Source organism: Trachurus trachurus (genome assembly GCF_905171665.1).
Source record: "Trachurus trachurus genome assembly, chromosome: 24".
Taxonomy (NCBI): domain Eukaryota; kingdom Metazoa; phylum Chordata; class Actinopteri; order Carangiformes; family Carangidae; genus Trachurus; species Trachurus trachurus.
The window spans coordinates 3,808,281-3,823,885 of NC_139910.1; the positions used below are offsets into that span (position 1 = coordinate 3,808,281).

A 15,605-nucleotide genomic window follows, 5' to 3' on the forward strand; every position below is an offset into this window, starting at 1 on the left:
CCTGCACATTCACCACGCTATGAGATAATAACACAACGTTACCAGACAGAGTTGTTTTAGAGGGAAATACAGAGACTGCTTGATGGAAAACGGGAACGCGCATCAGCGGTTTTGCATGAATTTCCCTCTAAAACAACTCTGTCTGGTAACGTTGTGTTATTATCTCATAGCGTGGTGAATGTGCAGGTCACAACTTGTCCACCAGAGCGTTGTGGAGTTGTTGGATTGTGTATTTGATGAGTTTGATGAGGGAAACCAAGGAATCCCTTGAGCCTCCGTAGCGTAGCTCTGAGCAGCTCACGGCTCTGCTCCGCCGTTCTAAAAACAGCTTGCACCGACAACTAAAGGTAACAAACCTACTGCTATGACTATAGGGATTATGCCAATGGGCCAATTCGACAAAATGTTGAACTATCCCTTTTAAAGGTTCAGAAACGGCTCCATGTACCGAGTTTATTTGCTTCATGTTTGGTTTGTGACAGTTGAGTGTGTGTGTGTGTGTTTGTCTTACGGCGTTGACTCAGTCGGTCCTGTACCTTGTTTGATTCTTGCGAAGCGGCGACAGAAGAAAGAACAGAATAAGTTCCAGTGAAACGAGCCTCGAGTGCTTTGCTGCTTGTACAAAGACATTGTAAAAACCCAGTGTTTTTAAACGTTACGCCGGCATCAAAGCAGCAGCTTCTACACTGCAAGATTCCCCCTAAAACAGTGAAACTTGTCAGATGTCCTTTGACGGTGACACAGCATCTTTAACCGTCTGTTTTTTTTCTTCTTTTTCCCTCTTTCTTCTTTTTCCACAGAGTACTTTGAACACAACAGCTTCGAGCAATTCTGCATCAACTACTGTAACGAGAAGCTGCAGCAGTTTTTCAACGAGCGCATCCTCAAAGAGGTGAGAGAGAGAGAGAGGGAGAGTCTGCAGCTTGTTTTCCATTCGAGGGGTTTTACACAAAGCCTAAAGTCAACCAACCTCAGATCCATCAGCCTGCACTTTACAGACGCCGACTCATCAAAGCAAACAGACGCAGGACTTTGATTTGTGCTTTGATAAAAATAAAAGTGTTTTTCTTTGCTGTGAGCACTTATTTTCTAAGAGTCGCTGTCCGTCTTTAAATTGTGGGCTTCTCATTTTTGAATCAAAGTCTTTAATTCCTCAAAAAAAAAAAACTAAACTAAACTTCAATCGTTTTCAAAGGAGATGGTTTCATTCCAAAATATAATTTTACACTTATGAATGAAAACCATCCTTCATGATAATTACTATGTCAAAAAAAAGGTAAAAAAAATACCTTTTTAACGTGACAGAAAGCTGCAGAAACATGAAGTTTTATGTTATTTCTGGGTCTACTTCACCCAAACAACCATCAGACACTGCTTAAAGTCTAGAATCTCCCAAACACCACATTATTATTTTGGAAAATAATGATATCTGATATATAATTCAGCCGTAGCTGAAGGTTTTCGCATAATGTGAAACTAGACGCCACTCAACTGCTCAAAACCATCTGCAGCCGGTCGTCGACCTTGAGCAGCTGCAGCCTCATAACGTCCTTTATTGTTGCGTCCACGAGGTCTCAACTGTCAGACGGTGTTTTGCATAAAATGTTAAGTTTGATCTGTTTGAACTATTTTGCATTAAAAAAAAAAAAAAAAACACCACCAGAAAAGGCCAACGCAGACGTAGAGGCTTGGATTTCATTTTTCTTTCCCTGTTGCCTTTTTCCCTGAACATTCGTCGTCTCATTTTTCCTTAAAAATCCTCATTTGCAGACTTGTAGTCGTTGGCAACCAGACATCTGTTAGCAGCATCCAACATGAAAGTCATAACCTTTAGAGGCTCATTTAGTACAAAAAGTGTAATAGCAGAGAAAGAAAAAAAAACCCTGCTTGCTGTAAGAGCCATTTGTTACTGAGCGTGAATGCCCTTCAGTAGGAACCGGTGCTTCGTCCTCATTAGCTGAACGCTGCTCAGACGCTGTCGGTGTTGTTGTTGCTACGGTTTCTCATGGTGAACGTCTTTGTTTACGTTACAGGAGCAAGAGCTGTACCAGAGGGAGGGGCTCGGAGTCAACGAGGTCCACTACGTCGACAATCAGGACTGCATAGGTACGAAGACCACACTCAAGACTCAACACATGATATTTGTTCTGTTAAGAATGTTTTTCTGTTGAAGGGGCTGAAGGAACGACTTGATCTGGAGCTTTGAGGTCTTTGAGGTCTTGGACCAGGACCGGACATTGGATTTAGGTCTTAAGTTTAGACTTGAACTTGAAGCTTTGGATTCATTTCGGACTTGTAGGTCTTGAATTTTTGATTTATCGGTCCTGACCAGGAACTTTATCTGGTATTCTGGGTTTTGACTCGTAGGTTTGGATGTGGGTCTTGTCTGAAGACTCTGTTGTGTTGACTTGGAACTTGTGTGTTGTCTTGTTTTGTAACTTCGGCCTTCTGTGTCTCATACTTTGGGGCTTTCTGATCCGGACTTGGGTCTTGACAAAGGACTTGTAGTTCTTGATCTTTGACTCATGTCTTCTTGACGATGGACTTGCTTTGGCACTTGAAGGTCTTGACTTTGGGTTAATTTGGGACTTGCAAGTTTTTACCTTGAGACTTGACTTGTAACTTCCCCGTCTTGTTGTTGGACTTGTAATTTGAAGAGGCTTTTTTGGTCTTGACTTGAGACTTGAAGGTGTTCACTCTTTATGCTGGATTTGAAGATCTTTACTCGAGATTGTGTGTTTTGGACTTGAAGGACTTGAATTAGCGTTACTTTCAGACTTAGCAGCTCTTAACTTGACTTGACTTGTGACTTTCTTGCCTTGTTGTGGAATTTGCTGTGGTTTTTTCCAGTATTGACATTTGAAGACTTCAAGACTTTGGATTAACTTGGGACTTGTAGGTCTTAACCTGAGACTGGTCTTGTGACTTCTCTGTTTCGTTGTTGCTCTTGATGTGGGACTTGAAGGTCTTAACTTGGGACTGTGGGTCTTGACTTTGGATTAATTTCAGACTTAGCTAGTTCTTGACTTGAGACTTGACTTGCGACTTTCTTGCCTCATTGTTGAACTTTCCAGTATTGACTTGGGACTCGACTTTGGACTTGCAGGCCTTGATCTAAGACTTAAAGATCTGAACTCTGCATTACCTTACCTTACCTTACCTTACCTCCTTACCTTACCTTACCTTACCTAACCTAACCTAACCTTACCTTACCTTACCTTACCTTACCTTACCTTACCTTACCTTACCTAACCTTACCTTACCTTACCTTACCTTACTTTACCTTACTTTATCTTACCTTACCTTACCTTACCTTACCTTACTTTACCTTACTTTATCTTACCTTACCTTACCTTACCTTACCTCCTTACCTTACCTTACCTTACCTAACCTAACCTAACCTAACCTTACCTTACCTTACCTTACCTTACCTTACCTTACCTTACCTAACCTTACCTTACCTTACCTTACCTTACTTTACCTTACTTTATCTTACCTTACCTTACCTTACCTTACCTAACCTAACCTTACCTTACCTTACCTTACCTTACCTTACCTCCTTACCTTACTTTACCTTACCTTACCTTACCTTACCTTACCTTACCTTACCTTACCTCCTTACCTTACTTTACCTTACTTTACCTTACCTTACCTTACCTCCTTACCTTACTTTACCTTACTTTACCTTACCTTACCTTACCTCCTTACCTTACTTTATCTTACCTTACCTTACCTTACCTCCTTACCTTGCTTTATCTTACCTAACCTTACCTTACCTTACCTTATCTTACCTTAGCTTACCTTACCTTACCTTAGCTTACCTTACCTTAGCTTACCTTACCTTACCTTACCTAGCTCTTAACTTGAGACTCGACTTCTTTGTCTTCCCTGTCTTGTTGTTGGACGTTCTGGTCTCGACTTGGGCCTTGACTCATATCCACGACTTGCGGTTTGTCTCTGCCTCTGCACGGTGTGTTTTTGTGTCTGAGCCAGAGAGTTACTCAGACGTATGAATCCTCTAATCTCTGCTGCTCTTTCCACTAAACCCTTCTTGAGTCTCTGCCGGAGGTTTTGGAGTGTCGTCCTCGTCGTCGTTGTTGCTGTTGCTGTTGTTGCTGTTGTTGTTGTTGTCTGCTTCCTTCTACTTTGTGGTATTTGTGTTTGTAATTTTCTCACTCAGGGGGTTTTGTGCTGATAATCCTCTTGAGCCGTACAGAAGGAGGCAATATTGAAAGTTGTGTTTATGAGCTGCAGCCAGCGCGTTATTGGCTTTAATGCGCCGCTGGCTCCTCTGTGTTTACGGCGGCCGGCCGCTGTTGCTCGACCTCGGGGCCCCGGGGCCTCGGCGCTGGTTCAAGAGGAAGTGTCGAATCCCTCAGAGTGTGAATCCCTGAGCTGAGTGTGATGTGTCTTCATCCGTCCACAGACCGGCAGCGAGACGGAGGTTAACTCTGCTTTTTGCTGACGTCGATGTTTAGATGTTCACTGACTCAGAAACGCAGAAACGTATTTGTGTTTGTTTGTTGGTTTGGGTTCCTGTCGTTTGTCGTAAAACCGGCGGCGACTCTTCGTCCACACAGAAACAAAAAGAGAGGAGATGAAATGAAATAAAATAAAATAAAATAAAACTCCTCCTGATGGAGCGGAAAATTAAAACTGGTGGGACGGCTCGTAAACATATAAAGTTACCTCACAGTTTTAAGTTTTAACTACTCACTCACTCATTTTGACCTCAGTGTATTGTGCATCAATTTAAATTCATTTATTCATTCATTTATTCATCTACAAATGAATCTGCTCTTCTTTCATAGAGGGTCATTCATTCATTCATTCCCTTTGACCTCAGTGTAATGAGTCAAATTTAATTAATTCATTAATTAAATTAATAACATCTACCAACTCTTCTGCTTTTATTTCATAGGGCATCATTGAGTTGTCCTTTCATTCATTCATTCATTAATTCATTCATTCACTCACTCATTCATACAGTTAGCTATTAGCAGCATTCATCAAATCGAATGCATTCATTCATTCACTCATTCATACAGTTAGCTATTAGCAGCATTCATCAAATTGAATGCACTCACTCACTCACTCACTCACTCACTCACTCACTCACTCACTCACTCACTCACTCACTCACTCACTCACTCATTTATTCATTCATACAGTTAGCTATTAGCAGCATTCATCAAATCGAATGCATTCATTCATTCACTCATTCATACAGTTAGCTATTAGCAGCATTCATCAAATTGAATGCACTCACTCACTCACTCACTCACTCACTCACTCACTCACTCACTCACTCACTCACTCACTCACTCACTCACTCACTCACTCACTCATTTATTCATTCATACAGTTAGCTATTAGCAGCATTCATCAAATCGAATGCATTCATTCATTCACTCATTCATACAGTTAGCTATTAGCAGCATTCATCAAATTGAATGCACTCACTCACTCACTCACTCACTCACTCACTCACTCACTCACTCACTCACTCACTCACTCACTCACTCACTCACTCACTCACTCACTCACTCACTCACTCATTTATTCATTCATACAGTTAGCTATTAGCAGCATTCATCAAATTGAATGCATTCATTCATTCACTCACTCACTCACTCATTCATACAGTTAGCTATTAGCAGCATTCATCAAATTGAATCCATTCATTCATTCATTCATTCATTCATTCATCTCCATATAGTAAACAGAGGTTGATCACAGTTGATTTATTCAGGTTCCTCCCTGTTCAGTTTTATTCCTGTCTGTCTTTGTGTGTGACTGTTGAAGGGATGGATGAAGGGATGAGGGGATGAAGTCATAGTTGGAGAGATGAAGGGATGAACAGGATGTCTGTCCCCAGATCCTCTCTGACCTTTGTCAGTTTGACTGAGAGAGTTTGAGTCTGAATCCGTTTCAATTTGAAATCTGAATCTGTGCATCAGAGCCGTTGTGTCTTCAGCAGCGTCGGGTTCAACGAGTCCACAGAGTTTTTAACACCACGAGATAAAAGACCTGGAAACTTCACGTCCTTTCCTCAGGTGTTGTCTCACAGCGAGGAGACGTGATCCTGCTCCTCAGGTCAAGGAGAACCTGTTCTGATCTCTGCACCTCTTCACATTCAATTAAACTTTAATGTAGATTGTTTTAATAATTTCTAATCATCATTCTCCTCCAGTTAATCATTGGCGTGGCCCCGGGGCCTCAGCTGGGCCACGGTGGCTTCATTAACCACACACACACACATACACACGTGTTTAATCTTCTTGTGTGTGTGTGCTCCAGACCTGGTGGAGGCCAAGCTGGTCGGCATCCTGGACATCCTGGACGAAGAGAACCGACTACCTCAGCCCAGCGACCAGCACTTCGCCGACACCGTTCACAGCAAACACAAGGACCACTTCAGGCTGACGGTGAGGAGACACTACATTTAGATTTTAAATGTTAGGCCCTAAAAAGTCTTGAATTCCCTCAAGTATTGTGTTTAAATAATCAAAGAAATTAAAGAGGAGCATTTTAGATTTAGATTCACACAAGAAAAACTCAGGGATATTAATAAAAGTCTAATAATGAACCAGATTAGTGACGGGTATTTAGCTGCAGCCTCGTCTCTCTCTGTTTATAATTTAAAAAAAAATCAAACTATGCTGAAGAAGTAAAAGTAAAATGTTTGTCATGTGTTTCCTTTCTTCATCTTTATTTATCCAGTGACAGAGGAAACGGCTGCTCTGTTGAACCGTGGTCGTGTTTCTCAGATGTTTTATAGTTGAATTCAGAGTCAAACTCGACTCCAGGAGTTTTGTCGCCTGTCGACAGGAATGTTTTATTTTTGAAGCTGCTTTTTTTTCTCCACCTGAGTCTAAAAGTTCAGCTTCAGTTTTTTCAAGTCAAAATTGATCTTCGAACAGCAAAATTCCTCAAATATGTGTTTATTAAACTGCTCCAAACTTTTGGGACAAATACTCACTTTTTTTTCTCCATGTTCTGAAAATCTGAAATCATACAGTACAACACGTCAGGAAGTTTAAAGTCTTTTTAAAGTCTTTTTTTTTAAGTGTGAGGATCCTGCAGTGTTTTTATTTATATTTTTTAGTTATCTCATTTAGTTAGATTTAACTTCTTATAGTGGTTGATTTACATGAACTGACCCTTTATTACCAACTCTATCCCAGTGGCTGAAGATGAAGATGAAGATACATTTAATTATTAATCAACCTGCAGATAATTTTTTTTACTGATTAATCGTCAATCTGTGAACTTTCCAAAATAAAAGCTGATCATCACTTCACTAAGGTTAAGTTCGGTTTGACTTAGAGTTTAAAACTGAAGAGGTTTTTAGTTTGAGATGTAATTAAAACTAAAACAAGCAGGAAATTATTTCATCTGAGAACCAGGAAGTTGTTTGAAGATCAATTGATTAAATGAGAACTAGCTCATTAAGTTATGAATGAATGATACAAATCACAGCAGCTCAACTAAAAAGTTTGTGATTTTTATAATAAACTTGATTTTCTTCACTTTAAAATGACAATAAACTGGTTAATAATCACAGTATCTCTGCTTCTCTAATTGAACAGAGTTTTTATATAATAAAACGTCGGTGTGAATCCTGATGTTCAGTCTCTTAATCTTCATTTCCAGCCCAGAGTGATTGACAGCAGCTGAACGAGGCTGTCGCTGGGAATGAGAAATAAGGAAACGGTGCCGAGTCCAAGTCTTTTATTGTGTATATGTGTGTGTAATGTGTGTGTAATGTGTGTATATATATGTGTGTGTGTGTGTCTCAGGTGCCCAGGAAGTCCAAGCTGGCCGTCCACAGGAACGTGCGGGACGACGAAGGATTCATTATCAGACACTTTGCAGGAGCCGTTTGCTACGAGACGGTGCGTTCACAGACGTTTGAAATTAATGTCACATGAAATTATTTATTTATTTATTTATTTCCCTTTGATGATCTGCAAAACGTTCAGTCCCGACAGCAGCGATTTAAACACCAGAGCCAGGCAGCCTTTATTTATGTATTTATTAGATTAGATTAGAGGAGATATCAGGAGTTATTGAATCATCAGCTCCGACTGGAAGTTTTGACGTAGCGTCTTTATTCTTGTGTTTGAACGTGTTCGTCGTCTTGTTTTTAAAGGGATAGTATCATTTTTTTTAAAGTGGGGTTGTATGATCTACAAATAGCCCCTAAGTACTTTAATTGCAGTAGAAGACTCTCTGCACTCCTCCCGTTAGCAACGCCAGCCCATAATAGCCCTGCCCAGAGATTTACAACATACAGTGTTGTGAACAGACCCAAAGAAACGGCCTATTTTCACGGCCTAAAAGAGGTTTTACCTGAAAAAAAATACACAGTTCCATTGTTCGCTATAATGTAATTTTTTCCAGCCCTTCAAAGTGCAGGAAAAACACAGTTTTTATTTGGACCTAACCAACTCACGTATCCCTCCGCCCAGGGTTAGCGCCCACCGATCAGCAGTTGGTTATGTCCAAATAAAAACTGTGTTTTTCCTGCACTTTGAGGGGCTGGAAAAAATTATATTATAGTGAACAATGGAACTGTGTATTTTTTTTTCAGGTAAAACCTCTTTTAGGCCAGGGAAATAGGCCGTTTCTTTGGGTCTGTTCACAACACTGTATGTTGTAAATCTCTGAGCAGGGCTATTATGGGCTGGCGTTGCTAACGGGAGGAGTGCAGAGAGTCTTCTACTGCAATTAAAGTACTTAGGGGCTATTTGTAGATCATACAACCACACTTAAAAAAAAAATGCTACTATCCCTTTAATTCGATTTCTGTTTTTTTTTTTTTTCCCCAGACCAAGTTTGTGGAGAAGAACAACGACGCGCTGCACATGTCTCTGCAGTGTCTGATCAGCGAGTCCAAGGACCGCTTCATCCGAGAGCTCTTCGAAAACTCCAACAACAGCAAAGACGTCAAGCAGAAGGCGGGAAAACTCAGCTTCATCAGCGTCGGCAACAAGTTCAAGGTCTGTGGCTCCTTAACTTCAACTTTAACATTGATATATTACAGACTTTAAACAGGTTAAAGATGGTTTATTCTCCTGCAGTGGCTGCTGGGCGGAGGGATTTCAAAAACAAAAGTAGTTCCTAGTATTTGCTTAATGTGTCGTAATGTTACATAATTAATTATACGTGATTATCTCATAGCTTGGTGGTGAATGTGCAGGTCACAACTTGTCCACCAGAGCGTTGTAGAGTTGTTGGATTGTGTATTTGATGAGTTTGATGAGGGAAACCAAGAAATCCCATAATGAGCCTCCGTAGCGTAGCTCTGAGCAGCTCACGGCTCTGCTCCGCCGTTCTAAAAATAGCTTGCACCGACAATTAAAGGTAACAAACCTACTGCTATGACTATAGGGATTATGGCAATGGGACAATTTGTCAAAATATTGAACTATCCCTTTAATGATTTTGCACTAGGACACATGCTTAAAAAAATCCTTATGTGGGCAGAAATCCTAACCCCTCCTCCCAGTGTTTAACACAAAGTTGCACCTTTATATGGAGCTGTAGAATAAACCTAAAACAATCTATTAAATTCAAGAGGAAGGAAGGAAAAATGGAATATAGGAAGGTGGGAAGGAGGGAAGGAAGGATGGAACGAATGAATTCAGAAAGGAAGGAAGGAAGGATGGATGGAATGCAGAAAAGAAGGAAGGAAGGAAAGATGGAAACGTAGAAATACCGCGCAGCTTGCGGCTCTGCTCTGCCGATCTAAAAATAGCTTGCACCGACAATTAAAGGCAACGAACCTACTGATATGACTGTAGGGATTATGGCAATGGGACAATTTGTCAAAAATGTTGAACTATCCCTTTTAACACACTGATATGAAACATTATCACTCAGTCAGTCAGCTGAAGATACAATGATATTATTATATTACTTTACTTCATTTTTAAGCCCCCCCCCCCCCCCCCCCCCCCCCCCCGGCCATAACGTGATGTAACAGAAATAAATCCACGTCGTAATTTTCTTGTTTAGATGGTCATGTACTGTAATCCTTCTTCTTAGCCATTGCTAACGCCAATCCACCGGTCATTTCCTCTTGTTTAATTAACGTTATAGTTTTGGAGTTTCCATGTGCTTTGCGGAGCGTAACGTTACCGCGGTAACAACACGCTACGGCAACTCGATTGTTTAACTATTTTGAACCATTAACCAACTTTTTAACTGCCCCAAGTCCTGACCTAGAGGCTCTAACTTTAGCTTGAACTGTCACCTTTGACGTCATTATCAGAGTCGTGTAGTTGTTTTGATGACGTGACATAAGTCACACAGGCAGCTCGCAGCCTCGCATTGGACGGAAGGGGGAGGGTGGGGGTGATTGACAGCTGTGACAGCCAATCGACGGGTCCTCTCGGGTACTGTAGGACCCGGCCTTTCACAATAAGAGCCCCGAGACCCGAGGCAAACTCTACCGGTTCCGACCCTGCCCGGTTTTCGGGTTGTCGGGTTTTTCCGAAGACCTCTATTTCAGATATCTGGACCTCGTCCTCCTGTTGAACTCGTCTGTCTCAGTCTGTCTCGTATAAAACTCTAAAGTTGCAGTGCGTGGCGTTATCGACCCTCCATACATCACCGTCACATTCACTTTAATAACGTCCTGACTGCGTCTCTGTTATGACTCAGCTGGAGTTCACTCACTCACTGCTTCTTCTCCTGCTGCTGCTGCTCAGTCCGACTCCTCACACTCTTTAAAAACAGACAAATCGAAACCTCATTATTATTATTATTATTATTTTTCATTTTCCACACAGACACATGATGAAGAACCTGGTGTGAACCTGGGGATCGATCATCACATCACAGAGCAGTGAAACTTTTTTTTGCCACTGCATCTTTTTTAGTTTTTACATTTTCTTATCACGACTCTAAACGTCTCTGCAGATCAAACATCTCTTCACATTCACAGTCATGTTCGTAATTTTTCGCTCCGGTGCCTCGTTCTGTCGGACGCACTCAGCTGTGCAGCTTCAAAATAAACAGATGAACCACCTATAACAGTGGTCCCCAAACTACGGCCCGCGGGCCGCATCCGGCCCGCGCTCAAATTCCAACCGGCCCGCGGCCTCTGTCATAAAAAAAATCAATAATATGCGGCCCGCCAGCACGTACAATTTTTTTCCAGCCTCGATATATTGCCATGTGCATGCCTGTTTGTTTTCCCCGTCTCTGGCCTCCAAACAGGCTGAATGACAAGAGGCTTCACTCTGTGACTCGGTCTCAGCACCTGGGCGCGTTTGTTCCATAGCGGAATGACATGAAGGGAGTGAAGCCTCTTGTCAGTCATCCAGGATCTTTGTCTCTGTGGGGGGAGGCGGGGCCGCTACACACACACAGTGCAGCGTGTGAGTCTGAGGAGCAACGCTAGGTAACGTCAGTTGCCAACTTGGTGACTTTCTCCCTAAATCTGGCGACTTTCCAACCCCTCTCATCGAATTTCTTTTTGACAAAAGCCACTGGCGACAAATCTAGCGACTTTTCCGGTGCTGTTTTACAAACGCTTCTGGTTTGGAGACTCGGACGTGAAAGCACGTCATCATCACTGCTGTTTTCACCGAGCAGCGGTGCTGCCGTGAGCCCCCCGCCCCCGTCCCTACAGCACTCAGCGGCGGTGTGACGGAGCTGTCCCCGCTACAGAGACCCGCTCCACGCCGCTGACACCCCCACCACACCCGTCTTTAGAGCGACATACACAGCCTCAGCTCAGTCACTCACCTCATCTACTGATGACACGGTCAATATCTATTCAAGTGCAGTTTTGTTGAGACTTGATTAAGCCATTTTATTTATTGTTTTGGTTGTGTGTGGTTTTATATTTGAGTGCATCTTTTCTTAACAGAGACAGGGTCTATTCTTGTTTTTGATTTGATTTTTATTCAAGCGCAATTTTTGATTTTTTAAAAATATAATATAATATAAAATATAGCCTAATAATGTTTCAAATTAACCTAGATATGTTTAAGCTTCCTTTTTTCCCCAGACATTTAGGCTATGTCATTTTATCTGGTCTTCAAATATGAAAAGCAGAGTGATTTTGATAAAAAAAAAAAAAAAAACTTGTTTAGATTTATGTATCTATGTGAAGAAATGAAAAGAATTCCATTTGCAATGAAAAAAAAGTATTAAATAGTTAATTTGCATTTAATGTTAATGGTTCAAAGGATGTCAGGCTGAAAGGTCGGCCGACCCGGCCCCCACACATTTTTACTTAACCAAATCTGGCCCTCTTTGCAAAAAGTTTGGGGACCCCTGACCTATAATAATAATAATAATAATAATAATAATAATAATAATAATAATCCTAATAATGGGATTTCTTTCAGTGCAGAGGGACATTTAGACCTTCAGGGGCCACAAACTTCCTTTTCCTGTTAATCACTTTGTAACTTTGTTAAGAAAAGTGCAATATGCATAAAGTTTATTATTATATAAATATTATAGGGATGGAAACAGTGAACGATTTTAAATTATCTGTGCAGAAGGGAACGATTTCAAATGTTTCCTTCTTCGTTTTCAAACAAAAAGCTGCTGATAATGCGAGAAAATATCTACTATATCAGAACTGGCCAAAATGTTGAAATATCCCTTTAAAGCTGCAGTTTCTAAATTTAGAGACTCTTTCCAACCAGACTGGGATTAAACCTGGACCGGGTGTCGATGTCGACTGAGGGTCCAGAGCTGGAGAGCTGCAGGGAAGAGGAGGAGAACTTCTGATACACTGAGCAGCAAATAAACAGCTTTATTACTACATGTTGCATATTACTAAAGAAATCTAAATGTAGCATGTAAATGTAACGGATGTGAACTCACTCCACTAACCAACTTGCCAAGCGGTTGTGAACCTCTTGGCGAAGCGGTTAGCATCGTCGCCTGCCGTGCAGGAGACAAGGGTTCGAACCCCACCTAGGGCAGGCCGTGAGAAACACAACGCAGAGGGCCAGATATATATGATCATCGGCTACATAAACAACAGAAATGACACAAAACATTTATAAAAGCTGTTTAGAAATAACACCCACTGAAACTCTGCAGGGCTTTTAATTTGAAGGTATTAGCGGAAACAGTCGTTTAAAGGGACAACGAGGAGTTTCTCCATCGGCAGAACGAAAAATTCCGCGACAATAAAAAAGTCTCATATTAATGTGGATGAATCTACGTTACCACTTGTTAATGGTCCATTTTCGATAAATACATCGTTTTGTCTCTATGGTTATTTTGTTATTATTAGTGGTGGTGGAAATGCTGGGCGAGCCGACCAGAGTTTCTTTACTTTCGATTTTGTGGCGAGTCATGAGAATAACGCCGCCAAATCGGCGTTTATGGTGGGAACTACGACGGTATGTGATCGTCTTCAAACCTCTGACTTTAATTCTTGATGAATGAAAACATGAGTCTGTCTTGCGCCGGTCAAAGAATTTCACGGTGCGGAGGCTCATAAATGTAGTGAAAACACTTCGCTTTTCCAAAACTCCTCGTTGTCCCTTTAAAGTTTTATTTGAAAAGAAACAATGTATAAACTGTATTTTTTAATATAATGGAAAATATCACACGTGTTTGGAAATATTGGGATGTTCAATATCAATGAATCTCAGTCTAAACCTGATTTATTTATCAGTTTATTTGTCGAGGACCAGTCATGTCGACATTATTACATCTAATAACACTGCAACCTATACGATGTGTACGGCTACAGCTCATTTAGACGCACAAGATACAACAGTGTATAATAGATCTAGCACATACTGTATTTAACATACAAAAACATACAGTTTATGTGTTTATTCTTATTCCAGACACTAAAATAATCAAGTGTCTGTCTCAAATATCTATACATTAGTGGCTGTAATCGATCACATGGGAATTTAAAGTCGTTCCATTGTTCTGTTTCCTGCTCAGAACATAAACCCTAACCACAAAATACAAAAAACTGACACTAAATAAAACACACAAACCAACCAACCAGTGCCCTGAGGGTGTGATGTGATGTCAGCGTCTGTGACTTCACAGCAACGACCGAGTCTTTGATCTGCAGATGTTTGATGTTTTCATCCGTACAGACGTCAGCCTGGTCCGTTCATAAAAACACCTCAGTGCTGCTGCTGCTTTTTATTCTCCTGAGGTTGTTTTTTTTTGTTGTTTTTTTGTCTGAAATGTTGAGTAAAGTTTTCTCTAGGTCACATTGAGACGTTTCATCCTCTAGAGTGACGGTAAACACCAGAGAGAGAAGTGAAACTGTCCTGCTGTGTTCACACCGGGAGCCATGTTGGTTCATAGACTCAACAGTCACAACAACAACATCACACACATTCATTCAATCTTTATTTAAATGGATAGTTCAACAGTTTGGCAAGTTGGCCCATTGCCATAATCCCTATAGTTATAGCAGTAGGTTTGTTACCTTTAATTGTCGGTGCAAGCTGTTTTTTTGAACGGCGGAGCAGAGCCGCGAGCTGCTCAGAGCTACGCTACGGAGGCTCATTATGGGATTTCTTGGTTTCCCTCATGAAACTCATCAAATACACAATCCAACAACTCCTAAACGCTCTGGTGGACAAGTTGTGACCTGCACATTCACCACGCTATGAGATAATAACACAACGTTACCAGACAGAGTTGTTTTAGAGGGAAATTCATGCAAAACCGCTGATGCGCGTTGCCTTCAGGGACAGTTTTTCATCAAGCAGTCTCTGTATTTCCCTCTAAAACAACTCTGTGTGGTAACGTTGTGTCATTATCTCATAGCGTGGTGAATGTGCAGGTCACAACTTGTCCACCAGAGCGTTGTGGAGTTGTTGGATTGTGTATTTGATGAGTTTGATGAGGGAAACCAAGAAATCCCATGAGCCTCTGTAGCGTAGCTCTGAGCAGCTCACGGCTCTGCTCCGCCGTTCTAAAAACAGCTTGCACCGACAATTAAAGGTAACGAAGCTACTGCTACTGTATGAATATAGGGATTATGGCAATGGGCCAATTTGCCAAAATGTTGAACTATCCTTTTAATCTGGATCAATCATTGAGGGAGAGAATCTGAACAACAAGAAAATTAATTTTCCTGCTGTGGAAAGTTTCTGGTCCATCTGTGTTTTTTTTAATTCTATTTCTGCTGCTTCCTGGATAAAAACCAAAACGTTGTGAGAAACTTTGAGTTGCTCTGATTCTCCAGAAATCCTGTAGTGTCAGTGATGTGGTGTGTTTAACCAGGTTACAGGATGAAGGTCGCTCGCTGCGTCATCACTGAACTTTTATCATCACCTCCTCCTCCTTCTTCTTTTTTCTTCAGATTATTATTACTCTCATGTGGATGATTGGTGGTGGTGATGTGGCTGCAGATGCAGGAGCAGCAGAATATTAAAAACTGCTGCTGAAACTCGGGCTGTGTTTTTCACCAATACACCGGGGTCATTGAACCCAAATTACATTAATAACTCTCGTTAAAGGGATAGGCAGCCACAGAGGAAGTTTGTTTGATGATTCAACAGAAACGAAACCGATCGATTAAATAAAAAAACTTACTTAGCGGCGAATTATCTTTCTTTATAACTTTATGAAACACGTCAGCA

At 41.2% G+C, this 15,605-nt stretch overlaps 1 protein-coding gene across 4 annotated transcripts in view; it reads left to right on the top strand.

Moving 5' to 3' along the window:
- LOC311007683 (unconventional myosin-VI-like) overlaps positions 1-15,605 on the top strand; it is a 127,185-nt gene that overhangs the window by 69,406 nt on the left and 42,174 nt on the right. For all 4 annotated transcript variants that reach the window (XM_084000950.1, XM_084000949.1, XM_084000951.1 and 1 more), the window contains exons 14-18: positions 801-892; positions 2,034-2,106; positions 6,301-6,428; positions 7,803-7,898; positions 8,835-9,005. In XM_084000950.1, the coding sequence (XP_083857076.1) occupies positions 801-892; positions 2,034-2,106; positions 6,301-6,428; positions 7,803-7,898; positions 8,835-9,005 (560 nt within the window). The remainder of the gene's footprint in view (positions 1-800; positions 893-2,033; positions 2,107-6,300; positions 6,429-7,802; positions 7,899-8,834; positions 9,006-15,605) is intronic.